General features: G+C 32.6%; 1 protein-coding gene across 1 annotated transcript in view; it reads left to right on the top strand.

Moving 5' to 3' along the window:
• The window catches only part of HPS4 (Hermansky-Pudlak syndrome 4 protein), a 35,692-nt gene continuing 13,287 nt past the window's right edge, over positions 1 to 22,405 (top strand). The window contains exons 1-5 of the mRNA XM_090108808.1: positions 1 to 167; positions 2,456 to 2,585; positions 4,400 to 4,504; positions 15,172 to 15,399; positions 22,251 to 22,345. Coding sequence (XP_089964934.1) covers positions 160 to 167; positions 2,456 to 2,585; positions 4,400 to 4,504; positions 15,172 to 15,399; positions 22,251 to 22,345 — 566 coding nt within the window. The 5' untranslated portion in view covers positions 1 to 159. The remainder of the gene's footprint in view (positions 168 to 2,455; positions 2,586 to 4,399; positions 4,505 to 15,171; positions 15,400 to 22,250; positions 22,346 to 22,405) is intronic.

Raw genomic sequence — 22,405 nt, 5'->3', positions numbered from 1 at the left:
GCGATCGTGTGTTCGAGTGTTCGTATTCGTACATTGGATTTTGTGAAACGAAAATATTACGCGCATTGATCGATTTATTTACATAGTTCAATTTTATAAAATTAATGATATGTTGTGAGTTTGATTAAATAATCGTAAGTGATAAATCAACATTCCACAATGGCTAAGTAAGTGAAATTCAATTTGTCCTAATGAAAATTGATCATTGCATTTATCGCTTGACTAGCCGTGAAAAGTGTAGTGGAAAGCATGAATTTTGAGAAAGCTATTATCTCCTAGATATATTTAGGATGATAGGTACTTACGTTTTTAGTTCTAAAATAATATGTACCTATTCTGAATTTTATAAAAATATTGTAGGTAATATTTTTGTTTTAAGGCGCAAACCGATATATTATTTTATCATGGATATATTTTCATAGTACACCTTATATTTTCAGCTTAAATATAAAATGTGTGTGTACAAACGTTTTTGTGTAGGACCAAATGTTTTCATTTTATTAAAAAAAATTAATGAAATAACAAGAGACCAGATAATTATTAATCTCTATTACCACACTTATACCATTTTTATACATTTTATATAGAAATGTATCTGTGTAATTAAGCACTATAAACAAACAAATCGAAGATTGTAATACAGTTTGTACATTGAAAATAAAAATTCCACTATTAAATAAATAAATATGGGTATAATAATTACATTTAGTTCAATTATTGATGTAAATTATATGCAAACTAAATAATGAATGACAATCAAAAGAGAAGTCCTTGAACCTCATCCTTTTATAGATCACACTTGACCATGAACATGTCAACATATTTTATGATCTTATCTTTAACCGACTCTTAAAATTAGGAGATTTTCAACACACAAATTGTGTTTTAAATAATCTTTGAGTATTCTTAGCATTATTTTGTTGATATAAATCAAATCGAAATATAATCAAATAAATCATTTTATTCATATTCCTTGTATTTATAAAAAAATGTGTAAATGCTATGCAAAAAAAATGTATAGATTTTATAGACCCAAATCTTAATATACTTTTACGCATTAGTGAAAAAATTACTACTGTATTGTTCTATTATATCTGATATAAACAATATTTTAATCCTAAATATAGATAGCTAATCTCAAATCTAAGCCGCATTATAAAAATGAAGTGTTTACACTAATTATTAATCTACATATTCTGTTTTTATGTTGCAACTGATTATAAAAATAATAACCTTGTCTTATTTATTCAAGAACTAGCTTTCCGCCCGTTGCATCTAAAACCTAATAAATTATATACTAAAACCTTCCTCTTTAATCACTCTATATAAAAAAATTGCATCAAAATCCGTTGCGTAGTTTTCAAGATTTAAGCATACATAGGGACATACGTATAATGATAATATGCAATATAAAAATGCTATTGTATGATTTATTTCATAGTTATAAGGAAAATAGTTAATTAATGCCAAATGCATGTCTATAGAATATAAATCACTATAATAAAAGAGTAATTAAATTATAACACCTGAATACGCTCCAATGAAATAAAATTTTATAATCATTAGCTGTGGTATTTTAATTGTATGTGTCTGAAAATAAAATTGTTATTTCAAATAATAAGTGTTCTATTCTTAATTAAAATTAATAAACTGGAGATAATTGAAATAGTCTATTTATTTCTGTTCATTAGCAACATTTTACTATGTGATGTGTATTTATTGTTTTATTTATTACTAGCTTACCGCCCGCGGCTTCGCTCGGATTGTCTTAAACTTAACAAATTATATATTAAAACCTTCCTTGAGAACAACTTTATCTATTAAAAAAAGCTTCAAAATTTGTTGCATAGTTTTAAAGATTTAAGCATACATAGGGACAGACATCCTTGTTCTATAGTATGTAGTGGTTTTTAAAGAAATAAAAATTTGCATTTTTAAATGCACTATTACACTTTACTATTTTACAATATGCCAATAAAATAAATTAAAAGCCTATAAGAATGAGCAATTATCCAATTTACCACCATTTATCAAGTAAGGGTGTTCGCCCAAGTGTGTAAATATTTCAATTAAGCTTATACCTGTAGTTGGTAATTGCATAAAAAAGGTATCCGTGGCATATCATACATTGTTAAGCCATTCCATACATTGGAATAAATAAAATTACATCTTTTTATAGTTTCAAGTTATACATGAAGATAACATTATCAACATAGGTAAAGTAATTTATGTTTGAGAGCTTGTGAATTTCATTAAAAAGATATTATTTTGGCAAACTTATTGCTCATGGTTTTTTGTAAATGTTTCTTCCATTTTGTTATTAAATGAAAGTCGTATTAGTAACACCACTTAATAAAAAAGAATGGATTGCAATGATTTCTATTTTATTAGATTTCTCTAAAAAATATTATAACTGCGAGTGCACAGTGAGTCTAAAATATATCTATTTTCTCAGGGAAATGATGATAGTGTTTGTGTACGACACGCTGTGCTGCGTGTCGGAGGAGGACGACCCGGCGGACGCTGTGCTGTACTTCCACCCCGGGTGGGTGTCTGACACCCAGAGACACGCGCTCGCTGGACAGGTCAGTAGCTAATACTCGCGACACACAAATTATAATAGTGTTCGTGTACGACACGCTGTGCTGCGGGTTTGAGAAGGACGACCCGGCAGATGCGGTGCTGTACTTCCACACAGGGTGCTGGGTGGGTATCTGACACCCAGAGACACGCGCTCGCTGGACAGGTGAGGAGTGTTGGAATAACGTCGAGAATGATGATGGGTGTACATGGTCTATCGTCTACTGTTAAGTGCATTGCCTTTTTAGTTGGTACTAAGGTGGAAATGTTAATTTAATAATGTAATAAGTGCCTTATATATTTTATATATATAAAATTCTCGTGTCACAATGTTAGTCTGCATACTCCTCCGAAACGGGTGGACCGATTCTCATGAAATTTTCTGTGCATATCGGGTAAGTCTGAGAATCGGCCAACATCTATTTTTCATATGTACCACGGGCGAAGCCGGGGCGGACCGCTAGTATTATATAAATGTATGGGTCGCAAATTAAATAAGTTAGATGTGATATCTCGATTTGGTTGTTTAATAAAACAAAAAAATACTGATAGGATATATTTCGCTTCATAGCTTTTCTAAAAGTAGTACTTGTAGTATGGTTGGACTTAAAAGTACTGAATTGCAACATAACATAACATCTTAAACTTTTTATTTTTGCAAATGATAATAAACAATGTTGGTATTCCAATACAACAATTATAACAAATAAATCCTGAATAGGTACATCATATTTATCTCGATTGTATGGCATTGGATTGCTTTTAACTGTCACAGTTATCGTTATCCAAATCATAAATAACGATTTACGATGTATTTCCCGCCCATCGCTTCTGTCGTAATATTGCCTGAATAAAAATGACTAGAAAATCTTTAAAAATGTATATTATTTACTAGCTGCGCTCCGCGGTTTTGTAAATTGGTAAATTGGATTTGATATCAAAATAGTCTAATCTAGTTTTTCCATAATAATTTGTCCCAATGAAATAAAAATCACTATAAAAATAACTAAAAAGAACTAATAAAGTCATTCGTTAAAATATAGGTATATGAAATGGACACGTCTTTATAGTCTTCATGTATAAACAATTGAATAAAAAAATGTTGTCCAACAGGTTTATTAGCGAAGTAAGTGTAATGAAATTAATTAATTTTTCAATATGACAACATTGTTGGTATACTGGTATTGCCATCTTGGGATTAGATAGCGATCTATGAGGTTTTTGAACTGCTATAAAATATAAGTGCTATGAACTTAACAGTAAAGCAGCGTTAAGACAAACACGAGGTTATTTCCTTGTATCTTATTACCTAGTTGTTTAATTAGTATATTGTGTACTTATACAATCTGAATAATTTATATAAAACTAGCGGTCCGCCCCGGTTTCGCCCGTGGTACATATGAAAAATAGATGTTGGCCGATTCTCAGACTTACCCGATATGCACAGAAAATTTCATGAGAATCGGTCCACCCGTTTCGGAGGAGTATGCAGACTAACATTGTGACACGAGAATTTTATATTATATAATATATATATATATATATATATATATATATATATACTTATATATATATTATTCTTGAATTTAAAATATTACCTACCTACATATGAATCCTCGACGCAATGTTCTATCAATTTTGATTCTAATACAGCTATACCGATTTTGATACAATTTTACTTGCGAGCGAGATTTTTTTAGGAAATTGTGCCTACCTAAGAAAAGCAGTTTTCTCACATAAACTTATATTTTATAGTCTCGTTTTCCCGTGTGGGGAAGGTTTATAAGGCAAAATTTACTCACAAGCCCTTCCTCTAAAGGTGGTGGGAGCGGCCCACTGCGTCAAGTCGCTGTTCTCCCAGCCAACGGCTATCACGCTGCAGAGCGGCAAGTTCATCATCAGGGAATATGGCAGATATGTTCTGGTGAGTTGCTTTTATTTTAACTATATCCTTTTCCTTACCTTTCCCTTCTTCCTTTGATAAATCCCTTCCTTAGTATTTAGAAGAGGCCTTTGTCAAAGGACAATCTATTTAGATATTGACAACATAATGAGTTGTAAATTGTAAACAGTATCTAATAAAAGTTTTTTTTCCATACAATAGCTGATGCATCAAATCCTTTGACGATCATGACATAATACATACCTACCTATGAAGAGATCTTTGAAGATTCGTATGTAGTGACTATGTGTCGATTAACTCTACGGGTACCTACATTTGCGTTGTGGTTTCTTTGACCTTTTGAATTGTACATTGATAGATTTTTATCAATCAAAAAATTTGGCTTTCCCGGAACGTAAACTAACTTAAAAAAAGTCCAGATGGTCAGTAAAGAACGTCATTCAAAATTAATCAGTAAACGTTATGAGTAATACTCATACATATTTCTCTCCAATGGCAAAAAAATAAATAGGTAACAATTTCCTGTACCTTTTTAAGGTATCTTCGATAAATAAATTGCTTTAGACACAGTATACGCCAAATAGCTTTTATTTTATAATAATACTAAGAAACATTCTTACGTATTCTTCACAAATGATTGCGAAACATTACAAAAGTTAAATAATAATAGTTTAAAAAAACTAAAAAACACGCTTTTTATAGAAACCGAACTAAAAAATGGAATAATTTTATCAAATTAGTGTATTGTCATCGGTCCTCAATAAATCTGCAAAGTTTGAACGAAATCTGGCCGCTTAAAGTGGGTCAAAAGCGCGCCCAAAGAAGTTGGTTACAAACATACAAACATACAGGTGAAGCTAATATAAAGCGTGTAAAAATACATTGACAACAAAATATGTTAATCATTCACCCATTATACTACTATAATAATTATCTTACAACAATATTAATTCCATGATGCCTTTACTACCGTAAAAGCTATATAATACGGCATTAATTAAGGTTTCCAATAAAACATCTTATGAAAGCGACATTGCATAACTCCACAAGGATAGCCGGTATGTAAAGACGGTAATAAATTAGTCATTTGTATCGGAATCAATGAAGTGCCTTGTTGTCGAGTATAATGCGTTGTTTCCAGTCTTATCTTCATTATAATTAATTTATTATAATACGACAATGATAGGTACTTCTTCTACGTGAAAACGGCTAATTGCATCTCAGTGAAATTTTGTAGAGATAGATTTTAGTATTTTTTATATGACCTACGTTACTCGTGTCACGGACTGATGCTAGCATTAATATAATATTAACACATTAATGGCCGTTCCCAATATTCAAACTACGGTTATAGATAGACAGCTATCTCTGATAGAGTAAGGTTCTATACTTGGTTTTAAACGATATTGGGAACGGCCATTACTGGCTGACAGCTGTCAAAACGTTATTGGGACGCTCAAATAGACAAATTCAAAGAGAAAAATATACCTCTAGTAAGCAGTTAGTCCTCCAGACGATAGATAGCGATCAGAGATAGGTTAGCTTTTCGCTAGTAAGCTAATTGGGACGCCAAAACAAAAGATAGATAGCATTTTCTATCTTTAGTAGGGTAAAACAGAAGATAGATACGATATTGGGAACGGCCATAAGACTGTTGGATCTGTGTCCCCACGTAAGCCTTCTTTTTGGATGGTATTCGTTTAAGTTTTTTTTTTCAGGAAATGTAACCTCTTATATATGATTATTACTTCCAAGATTTATGATTTGAGTTGCAAAATATCAAGGAAATCCAGAGACAGTGTTTATTATTATAAAAAATACAAGATTTTATTCATGATATGTAATGCCATAAATTATTTAAAAACATCAAAATGTCAAAAAATAAATAAAAATAATAACGGTAGGCACATTCAACGAATTCTTCCACATACTACGGTAAATAAACTAATATATTTTCATATTTTACCAGGTACAATATACCAGAAAATAAATAAAAATATTATTAATTTTTATTTTGTATCTCGTCACAAACAAATTCTCAATATTAATCAAAGAACCTTCGAAAAGGCTCGCCCAATGAACCGTAACTACTTATAGTACCTACTTCATTTTCGCAATAATTTGGTATAATTTTTACGCTTGATTGATCCACATGCAATTTTTTGGACTTATTAATGAGTTGTAATTATGAAGAACAATAGATTTTTTGTGATTTTGTTTATCAACTAATAATTATAATTTATAAATGATGTAGTTTAGGCAGCTTTAGATTTCCCAACGTGAAATATTATATTAATGTCTTTATTAGATGTTTCGTATTTTATGAGTTCGCGTGCATATGGATTCGTGTTGTTTTAGCTAAGCAATGAATATAATGAAATGTACAATATCATAGAAAACTAAATTCTTCACGGATACCTTCACCTATACTATACCTTAGTTTTCTGTGATAATTTATCAAACCAAGTTATTTATATTTGAGCTCAAAGCTCCATAGGTTTAGGCTCACACGTTATCTATCGTACCTAGAAGTTAGAAGGCTTTTTTTGCACGCCTCATAAGCGAAGCGTTGAGGTGGGTACTACTGTCACTTCGCGCAAAACATCTGATTTTTCAAACTTAAAATGTCTCTATGTATCATACATTGCACCAGAGGCGGCTCGTGACAAAATTTTATGGGTGTTCACTTGAAATAAAACACTGAAAATACATGGTGTAAAGCAGTACATTTATCAAAAAAATTACTTATAAAGGAAATACATACGTCTTTCTTTTTGGTGTGCAAAAATATCTATAACTTAAAGCGACAAGACATTCGTAAATGTCTGTTGTTGCTTTCATCACAACCACACAACCACGGTGTTTTCACATAATATTGTTCGGATTTAAACACACGCGTATATGTTTTCGTTTTTGTCGTACATTTTTGCGTAAGGTCAAGTTCAGGCCGTGGCAGTCCCTTAGCTTTCAATTCAAGCCGAATTTGTAACGTTTTAACACACTTTTTAATGAACGCCACATTATAATTGTTCTTTTTCACACTCACAAGTAATACTGATAACTAAAGACTATTTCAACACGTATCTTATGATTTTAATTAGAAAATTCCCGAATTTGCATTCGCGCGCGTGCATTGAAGTTGACTCGAGAGTCGAGTGTTTGTTTATAATATAAGGCGCGGCGGTAAAAACGAACCGGCAACGTTTGCGGGAGCGGCGCTCCGAATTTTGCTATTTTTCCATAGAAAATCTTCTGTTTCACGCGCGCAGGGCACTGGCAAACCCTCTCTTTCACTCCTATTGGATTTCGTATTAGGAAATGTACTAAATATTTTTTCATTGGAGCGCAATCGTGAGCGCACCGCTTCGCGCGTTACTGTTTAATACAGTATTATTCAGGTGTATGGAATGATGGAATGATGGATATATTCATTGGTATTGACAGTAGTTATTTACGATTACGATTGATTTTAAATAGTAATAATTACTTAATATTAATAATGAAATTAAGGAGTATGATTTTATTATAATTATTTATGGGAGTTCATTGCACCAGCGCTCCTTAGGGCGAGCCGCCTCTGCATTGCACTTGTAAGATAATACATACACACACATATTAAGAAAAAACACTATTTTTAACATTCATGATATTTTTGATGTCACTTTTGTTATTTAAACTAGTTAAAAAACAGTTTAAAAAAGTTCTGTCTTGGACGTCCGTGTGTCTGTATGTGCGGAGGATTTTCTTGTTAACACGATAGCGACCGAAATACTTTACTAATCGAGTCTTTTTTTTTCTCTTACGCTTGAGTATGCTCAGGAATAGAACCCTTTCATTTTTCAGGGTCTGATTCGATGTGGTTTAATTGTTATTAAATAAACAAAAATAATAATTAATAAATAATTATTAAAAAAAATTATGAGGCGTGCACTTTTGGATTTTCCAAATTTTTTTTTATATAGTAACCCTAGCAATAGGGCAGGCGACTCACTTGGTGGTAGGTGATAGACGCCGCCCACAGCGTTAGGAACACTGCGATCGTATTGCCGGCTTTAAGGTGGAAGTTGGTTTTTCAGGAAGGTGTAGGCTCTTTGCTTGAAGGTTCCCATGTCGTATTGGTTGGGGAACACGGAAGGCTATTATAAAGAAGGAAGGTTCTCAAGCTCGTACAGTTGTTTTTCCACAACATCTTTGCATAAAAATACAAGTTTGAGGTATGATTATGTGCAATTACTAGGAAGAATCAGGAATTAAGAACCTATCATATTAATTAACATACATGGCACAGGACTATCTAGATTCTAGGTTCACTAACAGGTTTCGCAAGTGATAAAACGAATCTAAATACCTCGTTTTGATAAAATCTCGATTTACATATCTGTGAAATCTTAAAATGCATTCGAATACAAGAATTTCGTAAATATGCTTGTACATATTTTGTTTACTTATAAAACGAAATACTTGCTTCAACCTGCGGTTTTGAATGCGTACAAAATCACATCGTTGCGTGATTGGAAGACAAATCAACAAAATTACGCTTGTAATCATGAAATTGATTTCATTTTTTATACTGTTTCAAAATATTAAGTTAACGAAATATAATCAGAGCGTTATTTACCTACTGACGACTCTATAAAACAGCCTAGAGTCGACTTTCGGTTATAAAAACGCACTCATCTCTGTCAATCCATTTTCATGAGATAGAGATACACATTCAGAAACTCACGTGTTAACTTCACGTGGGTATAAACCCCAAGTAAACTCACATACAAGTTATATAGCTTAGATGTGAGTATACGTCGGAAGCTCAAATCCATGGAACCTTCGATTTTATACATTCAAGAGCCCATTCAAATAACTCTCTATAGAGTAGTCTCTCGAATCTCGGAGCGCTAATATATAACTAATTAATGCCCGGCTAGAACAAACCACTTATCTTCTTATGAATATTGGAGTGCCCTCAGCTTCTCGTTCCAACGTTAAGTCGAGTTTTATATGACTGATAAAAATAACCAGGGAATATTCTAGAAGTGGTTAGTGGACTTATTTTTGTATACAGTACTCCAAATGAGATGCATATCCTATACTAATATTATAAATGCGAAGGTTTATGAGGATAAATGTATATTACTCTTTTACAAAAAAACTGCTAGACGAATTCGAACTTTTAAGAAATATAAGTATACATCAGATAGTACGAGATCCGGCTGCAGGATCAGTGCGTTCATCGGTTTTTTGCTGAAAACCGAATTTTTATGTATATTTATAATTAGGAGAATATATATCGACTAGGTTGCCAGTCAAAATTTGGCCGCAAGCATGTTTAATTAAAATTTTTCTAATCGATTTTTGGGAAAAAAATTCGTTCACTTGTTTTTTGAATAAAATGTAGTCTACATCACGTCAAATGATATAAAAATTCTAAAAAATCACGGTTGCCGCTTTTCACCTGGCCGCAACATCTTGGCAGCCTGGTGCAAACAGGTATGATTTCGATTTATTTTTACGTTCATAACGCACATTTATGAATTATATATCAAATTAAAGCTATTTTTTTTCTATTTATTATCATATATGGTTGCCTAATTAAATCCCGCCGCAAATAAGGGTTGCTGGCTTATAAAAATTATAAATATAGGATTAGTGCGTTCATCGGTTTTTTGCTGAAAACCGAATTTTTATGTAACTATATGTATTTATAATTAGGAGAATATATATCGACTAGGTTGCCAGACAAAATTTGGCCGCAAGCATGTTTACACTCAACCTTAAATATTCAACATCTTTAACAGCCGGCAACCCTTATTTGCGGCCGGATTTAATTAGGCAACCATATATGATAATAAATAGAAAAAAATTAGCTTTAATTTGATATATGATTCATAAATGTGCGTTATGAATGTAAAAATGAATCGAAATCATACCTGTTTGCACCAGGCTGCCAAGATGTTGCGGCCAGGTGAAAAGCGGCAACCGTGATTTTTTAGAATTTTTATATCATTTGACGTGATGTAGACTACATTTCATTCAAAAAACAAGTGAACGAATTTTTTTCCCAAAAACCGATTAGAAAAATTTTAATTAAACATGCTTGCGGCCAAATTTTGACTTGCAACCTAGTCGATATATATTCTCCTAATTATAAATATACATAAAAATTCGGTTTTCAGCAAAAAACGATGAACGCACTAATCCTATATTTATAATTTTTAAAAGCCAGCAACCCTTATTTTCGGCGGGATTTAATTAGGCAACCATATATGATAATAAATAGAAAAAAATTAGCTTTAATTTGATATATGATTCATAAATGTGCGTTATGAACGTAAAAATGAATCGAAATCATACCTGTTTGCACCAGGCTGCCAAGATGTTGCGGCCAGGTGAAAAGCGGCAACCGTGATTTTTTAGAATTTTTATATCATTTGACGTGATGTAGACTATATTTTATTCAAAAAACAAGTGAACGAATTTTTTTCCCAAAAATCGATTAGAAAAATTTTAATTAAACATGCTTGCGGCCAAATTTTGACTGGCAACCTAGTCGATATATATTCTCCTAATTATAAATATACATAAAAATTCGGTTTTCAGCAAAAAACCGATGAACGCACTGATCCTGCGGTGGGATCTTAGACTAAGAATGTCACATGAGCTATAAAATACTTGATTTTGCCCGATTTCTCGTTTTTTATATAGTAACTTATTTTTTGCATTGACTCTTTTCTCAAACTAGTGCTATGTGAAAGTTTACCTTCCGGTTGCATTCGCAGAATATTTAATTAAAACCTGTTAAACTATGTCATATGTGAACAGCTAGCACTGTCTGTGATTCTGCTTGCGTGTGATTCGCGATTGCAGTTTCCTCTTCATTTTTTCCCTTCTCTCTTTCGCTCCCTTCAACTTATTATTTCGTGAAAAAAGTTACATATATCATTGGTCAAAATTGGAACGCTACAATACGTACAGACATACAAAATGTAAACCTGTAATCAACCTCACCACACTTTAATCTCAGTGACCAGTGCCCACAAAACTTTAACAGCCCCTAAACAAGCCAATTGCTTCAAATTAAACAATTCCTCAGAGTACAGGTAACGAATGCAAAGTGTGCATAAAACTGGGAGCCAATAAAATTTGCTGAGATATTCGCCGTGGAGATGCTATCGGGAAACTTTAGTGTTACGATGGTCTATTGGAATTTTAAATTTACATTTGAAATGGTATACAGCTTACTGTATACTGTATACTACTGTTGAAGAAGGGATAAAGAAGACTATGTTAATCCAGTCTGTAATCTGTCTCTCTACCACATACGGCATACCTACAGATCCGATTAGCTGAAATCTATTTTGATGTATTACGGGTAGTTGAAGCCGGGTCTTCTTTTATTGTCAACCAACATTTGTTTACAGTGATTCTTACAATATAAATATTACATGCATCAAGATATTATGTTCTTGCCGAAAGTAACAAATAATTAAAGGTTAACACAGCATGCACCAATTAAACAGAGCTATTTCTTAAAAGTAATAGCGATAAGAGCTTCTTGACCAGGGGCCGTAATAAGACCTCTTATACCCAGTCAGTTTATTAAACTGACTAGGAAATTCATATACATAGGCGTAATCTGTCTGGAAATAAGAGGTCATAATATGGCATGTGTTAATCCAGACCATAATATTTATATCCGTATTACATATACCTACAGATCCGATAGGCTGAATTCTTATGAATATCTTTTTAATGTCTGATTCTAAATACACGGTAAATAGCTGAGAATTTGCCACCGATAGAGTATTAATGTTAAAATAAAACCAATCAACTTTGATCCTACAGCACAAATGCCGTAGACAAACAACAAACTTATAAGTTATAACCCCTCCTCTATTCCCCTTTATAAACAGTAGGAATAATTTGTTCGTTAATTTATAGGGACAACAACTTGAACTTATGGTTGAGAAAGTGTTTGTGCTTTGAATAAGTGATTCAAGTCGTTTTTAATTACGGTGTTAATTTATTAATTTATTCAAGAGTTCTAAATTTATTCGGTTTTTGTCTAGAGGGCGTGACTCGTGAATCGTGATGCTTTTGGTTATTTGTTAATAATAATAATCTTATTGGTGTTATAGATCGAATATTAAAACTACCTTGTTGGAAAGCAGGAGTGTGTGAAGACTAAAGACTTTAAATTCCTTATATTTTATTCAATACCGTAAAAAAGTTTTAATAATTTATTTATTTATTTACCAATAGCAGTCTGCAATTCATAACTTTTACAAACCTTTTTATATTGTCAAAAATAGTTTTGCTTATGCTTAAAATACAGAAATAATAATCTTATAAAATAATAGGTACTAAAACTTAGTTTAATACTACTTGTCGAACTTATTCATTTTTCGTTTATAGCAAAACAAAATAATAGGAATGAGAAAACTTAGCGATATTAAAACCATCATGAAACAACTTTCCAGAAGTAACTGGGTACGAAGGAGTTATTTAAAAACTTTTCTGGGAAACAAAGTTTTAGTAGAGAAATTATCTTTTGGAATATAAAGTTGTTTATTACTTTTATAAAATGAAGTTATTGAATAGTGATAACTAATGAGTTAATAAGTATAGCTTGATATAGCGAAAATGTAGAGTAGGTAATTGTCGTGACATTGTAAGACGAAGGTTAGAGCGCAAAAACGTAGCAACGCCGGAAGGAAGAAATGCAATGATATTGAATTTAATAAGTTAACAAGTATGTTTACAAGTATTACAAGCTGCATTGAGATAATATTTAGACATCCTTCTTCTTGGAATGAAAATTTTACAGATTAACAATGCGTACTAGTGTATGTTCTGAAAATGAGAGTACCTATTGTATAATTTGGGGCCCTGAAGTTGACCGTTAAGTTTTTATATATATATACTAACACTATAGGTACAATAATCCACAAATCGTCCGTCAGGAAATATCCGACGTCGGGCGAGATCTAGCTCTATGTGATCTAATAGTTCGATCTTTATAGTATCAGTTTCATACCTGTCACGCTTTGAGGCTATGACCCGTTAGACACCTCGCTCACGTGACCATGTGACCACAACACTCGTGAGTGTTGTAACTGTTCAATGTATTGATCAAAGATAAAACTCTATCCATATCATTTACGCAAAAACAATAAACAACTATGTAGACTCATGCTAAAAACTGTCCGACACAAAACTCTACCCACTCATATATTAGGCAGAGTTTTCTAATGAACGTATACAATAGACTTTAGACGTTACCGCACCGAAATAAGGTGTTAATTTAAATTATATTTAACAACGGTGCTCAGAAATTTTGACGACCTTTTAATCAACGATTGTATATTGTTTATAGTCTACTAGCTTACTGCCCGCGGCTTCGCCCGCTTTGTCTAAAACCTAATAAATTATATACTAAAACCTTCCTCTTGAATCACTCGTTCTATTAAAAAAAAACCGCATCAAAATCCGTTGCGTAGTTTTAAAGATTTAAGCATACATAGGGACATAGGGACAGAGAAAGCGACTTTGTTTTATATTTTGTAGTGATGATCCATCCCTATCCCACATAGAATATCTAGTCACACTACGACCTGTTAGACACCTCGTGGATCACGTGACCAGCTCGGCTGCAGGGCTTCAATGGTCTTATGGTTTAATACCTCGCCGGCCTTAATTACTTGTAAGGCTGCATTGTGTAATGGTGTTTATGTTTTGCGAATAATTTCAGAATTGGTATCGGTTTACGGTTCACGTGGTAAAGAGTTAATCATACTTTTATGTTTAATATGATTTTATATGTTTTTAGTAGATGCGTATTAGATTTTTGGTTTGAAAGGCATATATCCAGCAGTGGACATTTATAGGCTGATAATCACTACATAGTATAAAACAAAGTCGCTTTCTCTGTCCCTATGTCCCTTTGTATGCTTAGATCTTTAAAACAACGCAACGGATTTTGATGCGGTTATTTTTAATAGATAGAGTGATTCAAGAGGAAGGTTTTAGTAGGTATATAATTTATTAGGTTTTAGACAAAGCGGGCGAAGCCGTGGGCGCTAGCATTGATGATGAAGTCGAAACTAATAACTGTCCTATCGTCAAGTCGACGTTTACATTGTACAACTTGTACACGTCAATCATAAAGGTATAAAAAATTCTAGTTATGAAAATTTTAAAACGCGGGAATTTTACGAGCCGCGTGCGTTAGTACATTTATTGTTACGTTGAACGTCAAAGCAAGGACCCGCAGTTTTAACGATGCCACTCCAATCAGGAATTTTATATGCTGGGGTTCATTTTTTGATGGGTTTGGAGATTGCTTACAAATTTACAAATTACGATTGACATATAGCAGGGTCTCTGATTTTTTTAACCTCTATTTTCGTATTGCTATGAAAAAATTATGGTTTTAAACACGTTTTAAGGTTGTTCCTTGTTCGTTGTTGGAGTTTTAAGGTACCAAAAACAAAAAAGAACTGATTTATGAGGTACCAAATAAGTTTTTGGAAATTATGCTTGTTAAGTTTGAGTATAGGTCAATAAAAAGAAGCTCTAATAAATGAATAAGTATTCCATATAAATACGCAGAAACGCCATCACAGTATTCTAGATTTAATTTAGAAATTATTCTTGTATTACTTTTCTTATTCCAACTTCCAAATTGTCAACAGGCGATAGGCAGTGACAGGAACATACCAGACTGGGTGCTAAAGAATCGAGCCAACCTTCTTACGTCCATTATCAAAGTGTACCACGGGGACCTGGAATCATTAGCTGATTCTATGGAAGATCAGAAAAGGCTTGCTGAGAAGCTGTATCAAATCTTTGAGACGTACCTCCCAGTGCTGCAGTATGGATGTCATATCTTTCAACGGGTGCCAATGTTGAGTCTTCCGAAGGTAAGGTTTTTAATGTTTTATGCTTGTTAGGGCGGGTATATTTGTGAATGTTGGTTCGGTTGGTTGGATGTTAGGTTTTTACGTAAATAGCTTATTTTGATAAAATTTGGTACTTAGGTTATAGTTAGGCACCTAAAAAGGCATTTTTTGTAGAATGGTATATTATAGTAGGCTTACATTGTAAATTGTTAACTAGTTGCTTGCCCAGATTTGACCCGAGATGAAAAATTGTTTACGTAACTTTTTCGATATTTCTAATGGTCGATAGAAAATCGTTACAGTACTACTGTATAATGCTAAGTAAAAACCTTTATACTAGTTTAGACTACCTAGCCTCAGTAAAAAAACATGACAATAGACAAAGAAAAATTGTAGTTTAAACATGTTTTTATAGAAAATAGATTCAGGGACTTCCTTAGAACAAAGGAAGTAGCTGTAATAAATTGTTTTCATTACAGTAAATTTGTCGTCCGTATCGTAGCGAATAGCGGACGATTATTTTCCTAATAGCTTACTTTCTTGCGAATTGTTTCCATAGTAACTAATTACTTAAGAGCAATTAAAAGGAAGACATTTTATGACTCTACCGTTTTTGATCGATACAACGACGTCTTTAAGGAAAATTAATTTCATACAGAAAGAAAACGAAATAAATACCATTTGTACCAAAATGTCGACGATACGAACAAATATTTATATTTGTTCGTATTACCTCGTTCTATCTATACACTAGGTCTGCCCCGCGGTTTTACTCGCAGTTCTCCGCTCATGTTGGTCTTAGTGTGATAATATATACATATATTATAACCTATAGCCCTCTTCGATAAATGGGCTATCTAACACCGAAAGAATTTTTCAAATCAGACCAGTAGTTTCTGAGATTAGTGCCTTCAAACAAACAAATTCTTCAGCTTTATAATATTAGCATAGATGAGTAAAATATGTCCAAACTTTACGAAAATACATAATTTCAAAGTATAATATTTAATCTTATTCATAATCTTTGTCTTCAATACAAAATCTTCATTCATATTTATTCCATAAAATAACGTTACAATGTTTATCCTGTCGTTGCATAAATTAAACTATAATAAATATTTTATTATGAAGCAAAATCTTGCAAAAAATATTCTTCATAACGTAAACTCAGTGGAAAGAAAATTTTCCATAAGCACTCCCAAGTTGTTTATTTAGGAGCGGCCATTTCAGGACAAGTCGAGTTGTTTCTTATCGTACGTATACAGATAAATAGCGTACTTATACAAATATTATATGTTACTGGATTAAGGTATATACACACAGGTATATATTTTATAGATATACACACACATGTACAAACAAGTGCATAATATTTCAAATTCTCTAGATTTGTGAAATTTTTAAAAAGCTCACATTTAGCTTTTTAGGTTAGTTAATTTAGTTGTGTTTGTTAGATTATTTAGGTATTTCTTGATTTTGTACGTTATAGAATTTTCGATACATTTAAGTACATTTTAAAAGTATTCCATGCTTTAAAAATAATGTAAAAATAACATGAATGTCTCAGTTTATCAGGTGCTTTGGTTTTGGTTTTAAAAGCTACTTTTATCCAACCCCACTCGAAACGCTAATACATATTCATTCATTACTTAATTATCAAGATTAATGACCCAAGTCTTATTTAAATTAAGTTTGGAAAAGTGTAAGAGTGGCAAATATATTATATTTTTACACTAGAGGTCCGCCCCGGCTTCGCCCGTGTTACATATTTCGCAATAAAAGGTAGCCTATGTCCTTTCTCGGGTATCAAAATATCCCCATACCAAATTTCATGCAAATTGGTTCAGTAGTTTAGGCGTGATTGAGTAACAGACAGACAGACAGAGTTACTTTCGCATTTATAATATTAAATAGTATGGATTTCTCGTAAGTATGTATTTTTTATTTTTCCTACAATATAAATTTATTTATGTACTAGCGGTCCGCCCCGGCTTCGCCCGTGGTACATATTTACGTTTTCTCTACATAAGAACCATCCTCGTACTTCAAGGAATATAATAGAAAAGAATTATCGAAATCGGTTCAGCCGTTCACACGTGATGCCGTGACAACGCGAAACGGGTGCGGACCCGCCGCCTTTTTATAGCTCCCGCCGCGAAGCGCGTCGAACGCGGCATCTGATACACAAAAATAATCCTTATGGCATGTAATTCACGCGCGATGACTTATAGCGTATTTCATGTATAACTTTGGTGTTTCTACACCGATTTACATGATTCTTTTACTATAACCTGCCCAGGAGTATGAAGAATAATTGTGCCAAATTTCGTTAAAATCCGTCGTGTAGTTTTTGTTTCTATAACGAATATACAGACAGACAGACAGACAGACAGACAGACAGACAGACAAAAATTTTACTGATTGCATTTTTGGCATCAGTAGCGATCCCTTATCACCCCTTCATAGTTTTTTTTTAAATATATTTCATGTACAGAATTGGCCTCTCTACAGATTTATTATAAGTATAGATTTACAGTTAAGGGCGTTTGTCCACTACAAGGAATTTTACGGTCCGGCATTCCGATTTTTTACGGTCCGGTATGGCACGCCATTAATCTATATACTAGCTTGTCCACTATACGTAATTTTACTGTCCGACATTTTACTTTTCCCTATTCCGGATGGTTTTTTGTGTCTACGAGTCGCTGTAGCTATAATTGTTTTCGAATGCCCACTTGCTTGGATTTTACTGTTTTTACTGCATATGCCAATTGAAAGCAAGCTCTTGTTTTACTTTCTTTTAGTTGGCAATGAGATTTGAGAAGTCGGTATTGTTATTTTATATACATTGACCAAGCATTGACCTATAATTATTATCTAAGTAAGTGTTGGTAAGTTAAAGTTCAAGTGGGAATAGCTTTAGCTCCTCGTCACCGATTAAAATAAATAAGTGAAACACGCATTTTAAATCTCTTACGGAACTTTACTTTTTATTATAACGAAATAATATAATATTTCACCTTCTATATTTTTTACTCGTTTCTTGTAAAATGCAAAAACAATCATTTATGATAGTATTATACCGCCAAACTTCCTTGAACTGTACCGCACTGATCCGAGTAAAGACGGACAGGTGCACAAGCAATTCATCGGTTTTTTCATGCCACACCGGACCGTAAAAAATCGGAATGCCGGACAGTAAAATTCCTTGTAGTGCACAAGCGCCCTAAGTATGATAATCTTTCATGTCTTCTCCGGACATCGAACTCAAGACCTTTAGGTTAAAGTGCTTACTAACCACAATACCATGGAAGTATTTAGCAATAAAAATCATTATTTATTACTGTAAATATCAAATAACAAAAACAAATTGCTCAAAAATATTTTATGTGAAAAAACGAACAAAACTACATACATAAAATGAATTAAAAAGAAAATACCGTTTATGTTTTATATTGTTTAAATAAATGTTTATTTAGGAATTAAATAAATGTAAATGTATTTTTTTTTCCAAAAAAATAATTTCAATAATATTGATTAAATATGGAAGAATGTGAGTGTCTCAAGCATTTACAAAATACTCGGAATGTGTCCGTTGACGTCATTGAAAAAGTTGATTTTTATCGAAATGTATTGCAAAAAAATGTAAAAATTTCGTAATGGGAGCCGAAATGGTTGTTTTTCTGTGTATCAATAACACATGACGAGGTTTTTTTTAGTCTCGTTTCATGTTAGCGGTATTAAATTGATTTCATAAATGATGCGAACGAAAGAGCGGACTTATTTCATTGTCCTATGAGTGAATTCGCAAGGGTGATATTACAGTTAATCTGTTATTTTTAGAAAGTTCTTTCAATTTTCTATGTCTATGTTAAGTTATGTTTGTAATTTTACTTTAGTATTTAATTGGGCATTGTCCTATAAGTAATAGCATGTGATGGTTTTTAAATAAATAAATAAATAAATGTTTTTCTTATGTTTTACAAGTTTAAACGCAAAACCTCAATTATAGGGAATTTGGAAATTAATATAGAAATTATAGGCTTTACAATAGTTTTGTTCAGTCCAATATTGTCCTAATTTAATAATTGAGATCAAACGAGCGAATGCTCTACCCCATTTTGACAAATTTTTTTAGTGTAAACAGGCGTAGAGCATTCTTTCATTGTTCTTAGTGCGTTTGAAAAGATTCTATGCAATGTTCTAATACTGAACAACACTGAATACGAGTTTTCGTTTACACTAAAAGATCACAAAAGAATGCTCTTGTTCTAGCTCTATGTTCGTTTGATGTAAATGCACCGTAATGCGAAGACGAAGCAGAAATAACGAAGATGGAAATGCCCTTATTACAAACTTAACTTTCAAATATATATAATACTAGCTTTCCAACCGCGGCTTCGCCCGCGCAGTCAAAGAAAAACCCGCATAGTTCCCGATCCTGTGGGATTTCTGGGATAAAACGTATCCTATTACCCGGGATAAAAAGTAGCCTATGTCCTTTCTCGGGTATCAAAATATCTCTATACCAAATTTCATGCAAATTGGTTCAGTAGTTAAGGCGTGATTGAGTAACAGACAGACAGACAGAGTTACTTTCGCATTTATAATATTAGTATGGATTATATATATGCACTTATATTGAAAGCAATTTTATTAATGGTATTTATGTTATTTGTTTATTTTCATAGCCTATAGTCTCCCTCGATGAATGGGCTATCTAACACCGAGAAGAAGAATTTTTCAAATCGGACCAAGTAGTTCCCGAGATTAGCGCGTTCAAACAAACAAACAAACTCTTGAGCTTTATATAATATTAAGCATTAAGCATAGATGAAGGTAGCATTCTACTAGTGATTTTGTAAATCGGTTTTTGAAAATCCAGATCTCCACTGCAGTCCTAGGTCAATAAAGCCCGTATTATTAAGATCAAAGACTGTTGTTTGTTCGTTACGATTCAACTCAAAAAATAAGTAACCAATTTCAATTGGAAAGCTTCACCTTACCAAATAACAAGAGCCATTTTTAACTCGAGTAAACAAACAGTACACAGTTAGTATATAAATATGTATATACAATCCGTCTACAAATATAATACCATTAGGCTTAGACAGGTTGTATCGATCTAGTAACACGATACGGTGCGGTTGTGAACAATAGACACGAAATTATAAGTACTACACGTATATTTCTATGACTAGATGCGGTGGTGTTGCTTTGAAAAATCTATTTCTTTGACTAGATGAAACCTGTGGTGTTTTGAAAAATGTATCTAAACATGGGAATGTTGCATTCTTGCTGATTACCTACTGTGTGATTATTTGTGTAGTATCTTTTTTAAATAAGAATCTGAAATAAAAAATGGAATAGAGAAATATAATCTTTAATCATTACCGACTACATAGTGAACCAAAGTCGCTTTCCTCTGTCTCTATGTAGCATTATATCTTTAAAACTATGCACCAGATACTGAACCGAATTTTTAACAAGTTTTGGACGTGGGAGGAAAAGTAGTAAGCGATAAGAAGGAAGATTTTTTTTATGCTATGATTCTAAATCAAACTCCTGATTTTAACTTTAAACATAATAAAACCAAGTAATAGGCTATATTTTTTTATTTACTGTGAAATTATCACGTAAATATTTTTACGTACAGTTATCTAAAATGTGTTCTTAATTCGTTGAAACTAGGCTAAGTGCGACTAAGTAGACGGATAGAGCCTGCGATTTATATGCCACGTTATAATTACGCCTTTATATAAAGACTGATTCGCTCTAAATATTATGTCGAGACCTTTTCTAAAAGACTGGGTTACAAGTTGTGTAGGCTAGGTTAAGAATGGTTTAATTCTTACTAAATACTGCCTATTTGGTACAGTGGTAAAACTTAGAAGTGTGAGTTGAATACCCGGTTTTTAAAAGGGTTGAAGAATCCTGGGTTTCGATTCCCGGATATAAAAAGGGTTTTAAATTTTGTTTGAATTTGCAACTTAGGGTGTTTTACTTGTGTTTATAAAAATGGCTAACCATATTTCGCTGATATTTGTTATGGTAATAGATATTTGCTGTGTAGATAAAAAAATATGAGAAAAGCCACACAGTGCAGTTCGTTTCTATATTATGTATAGAGATTTAGCAAAGTACCCTCACTTGAAATAGGTTACATAATAAGAATGTTCTGGAACAATTTTTTAATAAATGTTATTATGTCATGTTGTGGAATATGACTGGGATCTCTTTGTACGGGGAAAACGGTTGTGATAGGAATTCTATAACATTCTTTAATGTTGTTAACTCATGCTTTTAGAAATGAAAGACTTTGTAATGGATTCGAAATATAATTTATCCATTAAATGCCTTTTTACGAGAATGTTCTTCGCGCTTCGCCCGCGTGTGTTTTGCGTGTTATCTATTACTCAAGTCATCAACATTTATTCAGTAGTTAGAACGCTTATCTATACTAATATTATAAAGCTGAAGAGTTTGTTTGTTTGAACGCGCTAATCTCAGGAACTACTGATCCGATATGAAAAATTCTTTCGGTGTTAGCCCATTTATCGAGGAAGGTTATAGGCGATATATCATCACCCTAAGACCAATAGGAGCGGAGCAATGCGGGTGAAACCGCGCGGCACAGCTAGTAAAAAGATAAAGCTCTCTATACATTTAAAATTCAATAATTTTTCTAGATAAAAAAAAAACTATTCTACGAATTTTGGATATTCTTTTAACTTCTTGACAGACTACCTATAATTTTTTTAGTTTATTTCAAAGGGCAGAGCCATGACAAATGGCTTATTTTCAAGAAGTTTTATGTATTTATTGATCAGTGTTGAATAAAGTATATTTAATTTATATTATTTTGTCAACAGAGTGCCACATCAGTGTTCATGGAATCAATGCAGATATTAGAGCACTGCCGAAGGAATACAGGCGTTCTGGGCGGAGTTATTTTATATAATAATAAGTAAGTATTGCTATATTTATCTGAACCTTATTATTTGTGTTCACTCATAATCTGTGAGGT

Source organism: Colias eurytheme, chromosome 13, assembly GCF_061535395.1.
Source record: "Colias eurytheme isolate Ceu_HAF_F1 chromosome 13, ilColEury1 Martin Lab GWU primary, whole genome shotgun sequence".
Taxonomy (NCBI): Eukaryota; Metazoa; Arthropoda; class Insecta; order Lepidoptera; family Pieridae; genus Colias; species Colias eurytheme.
Note: the sequence above shows the minus strand (reverse complement) of the source record. Positions and strands in the feature narration are given on the sequence as shown.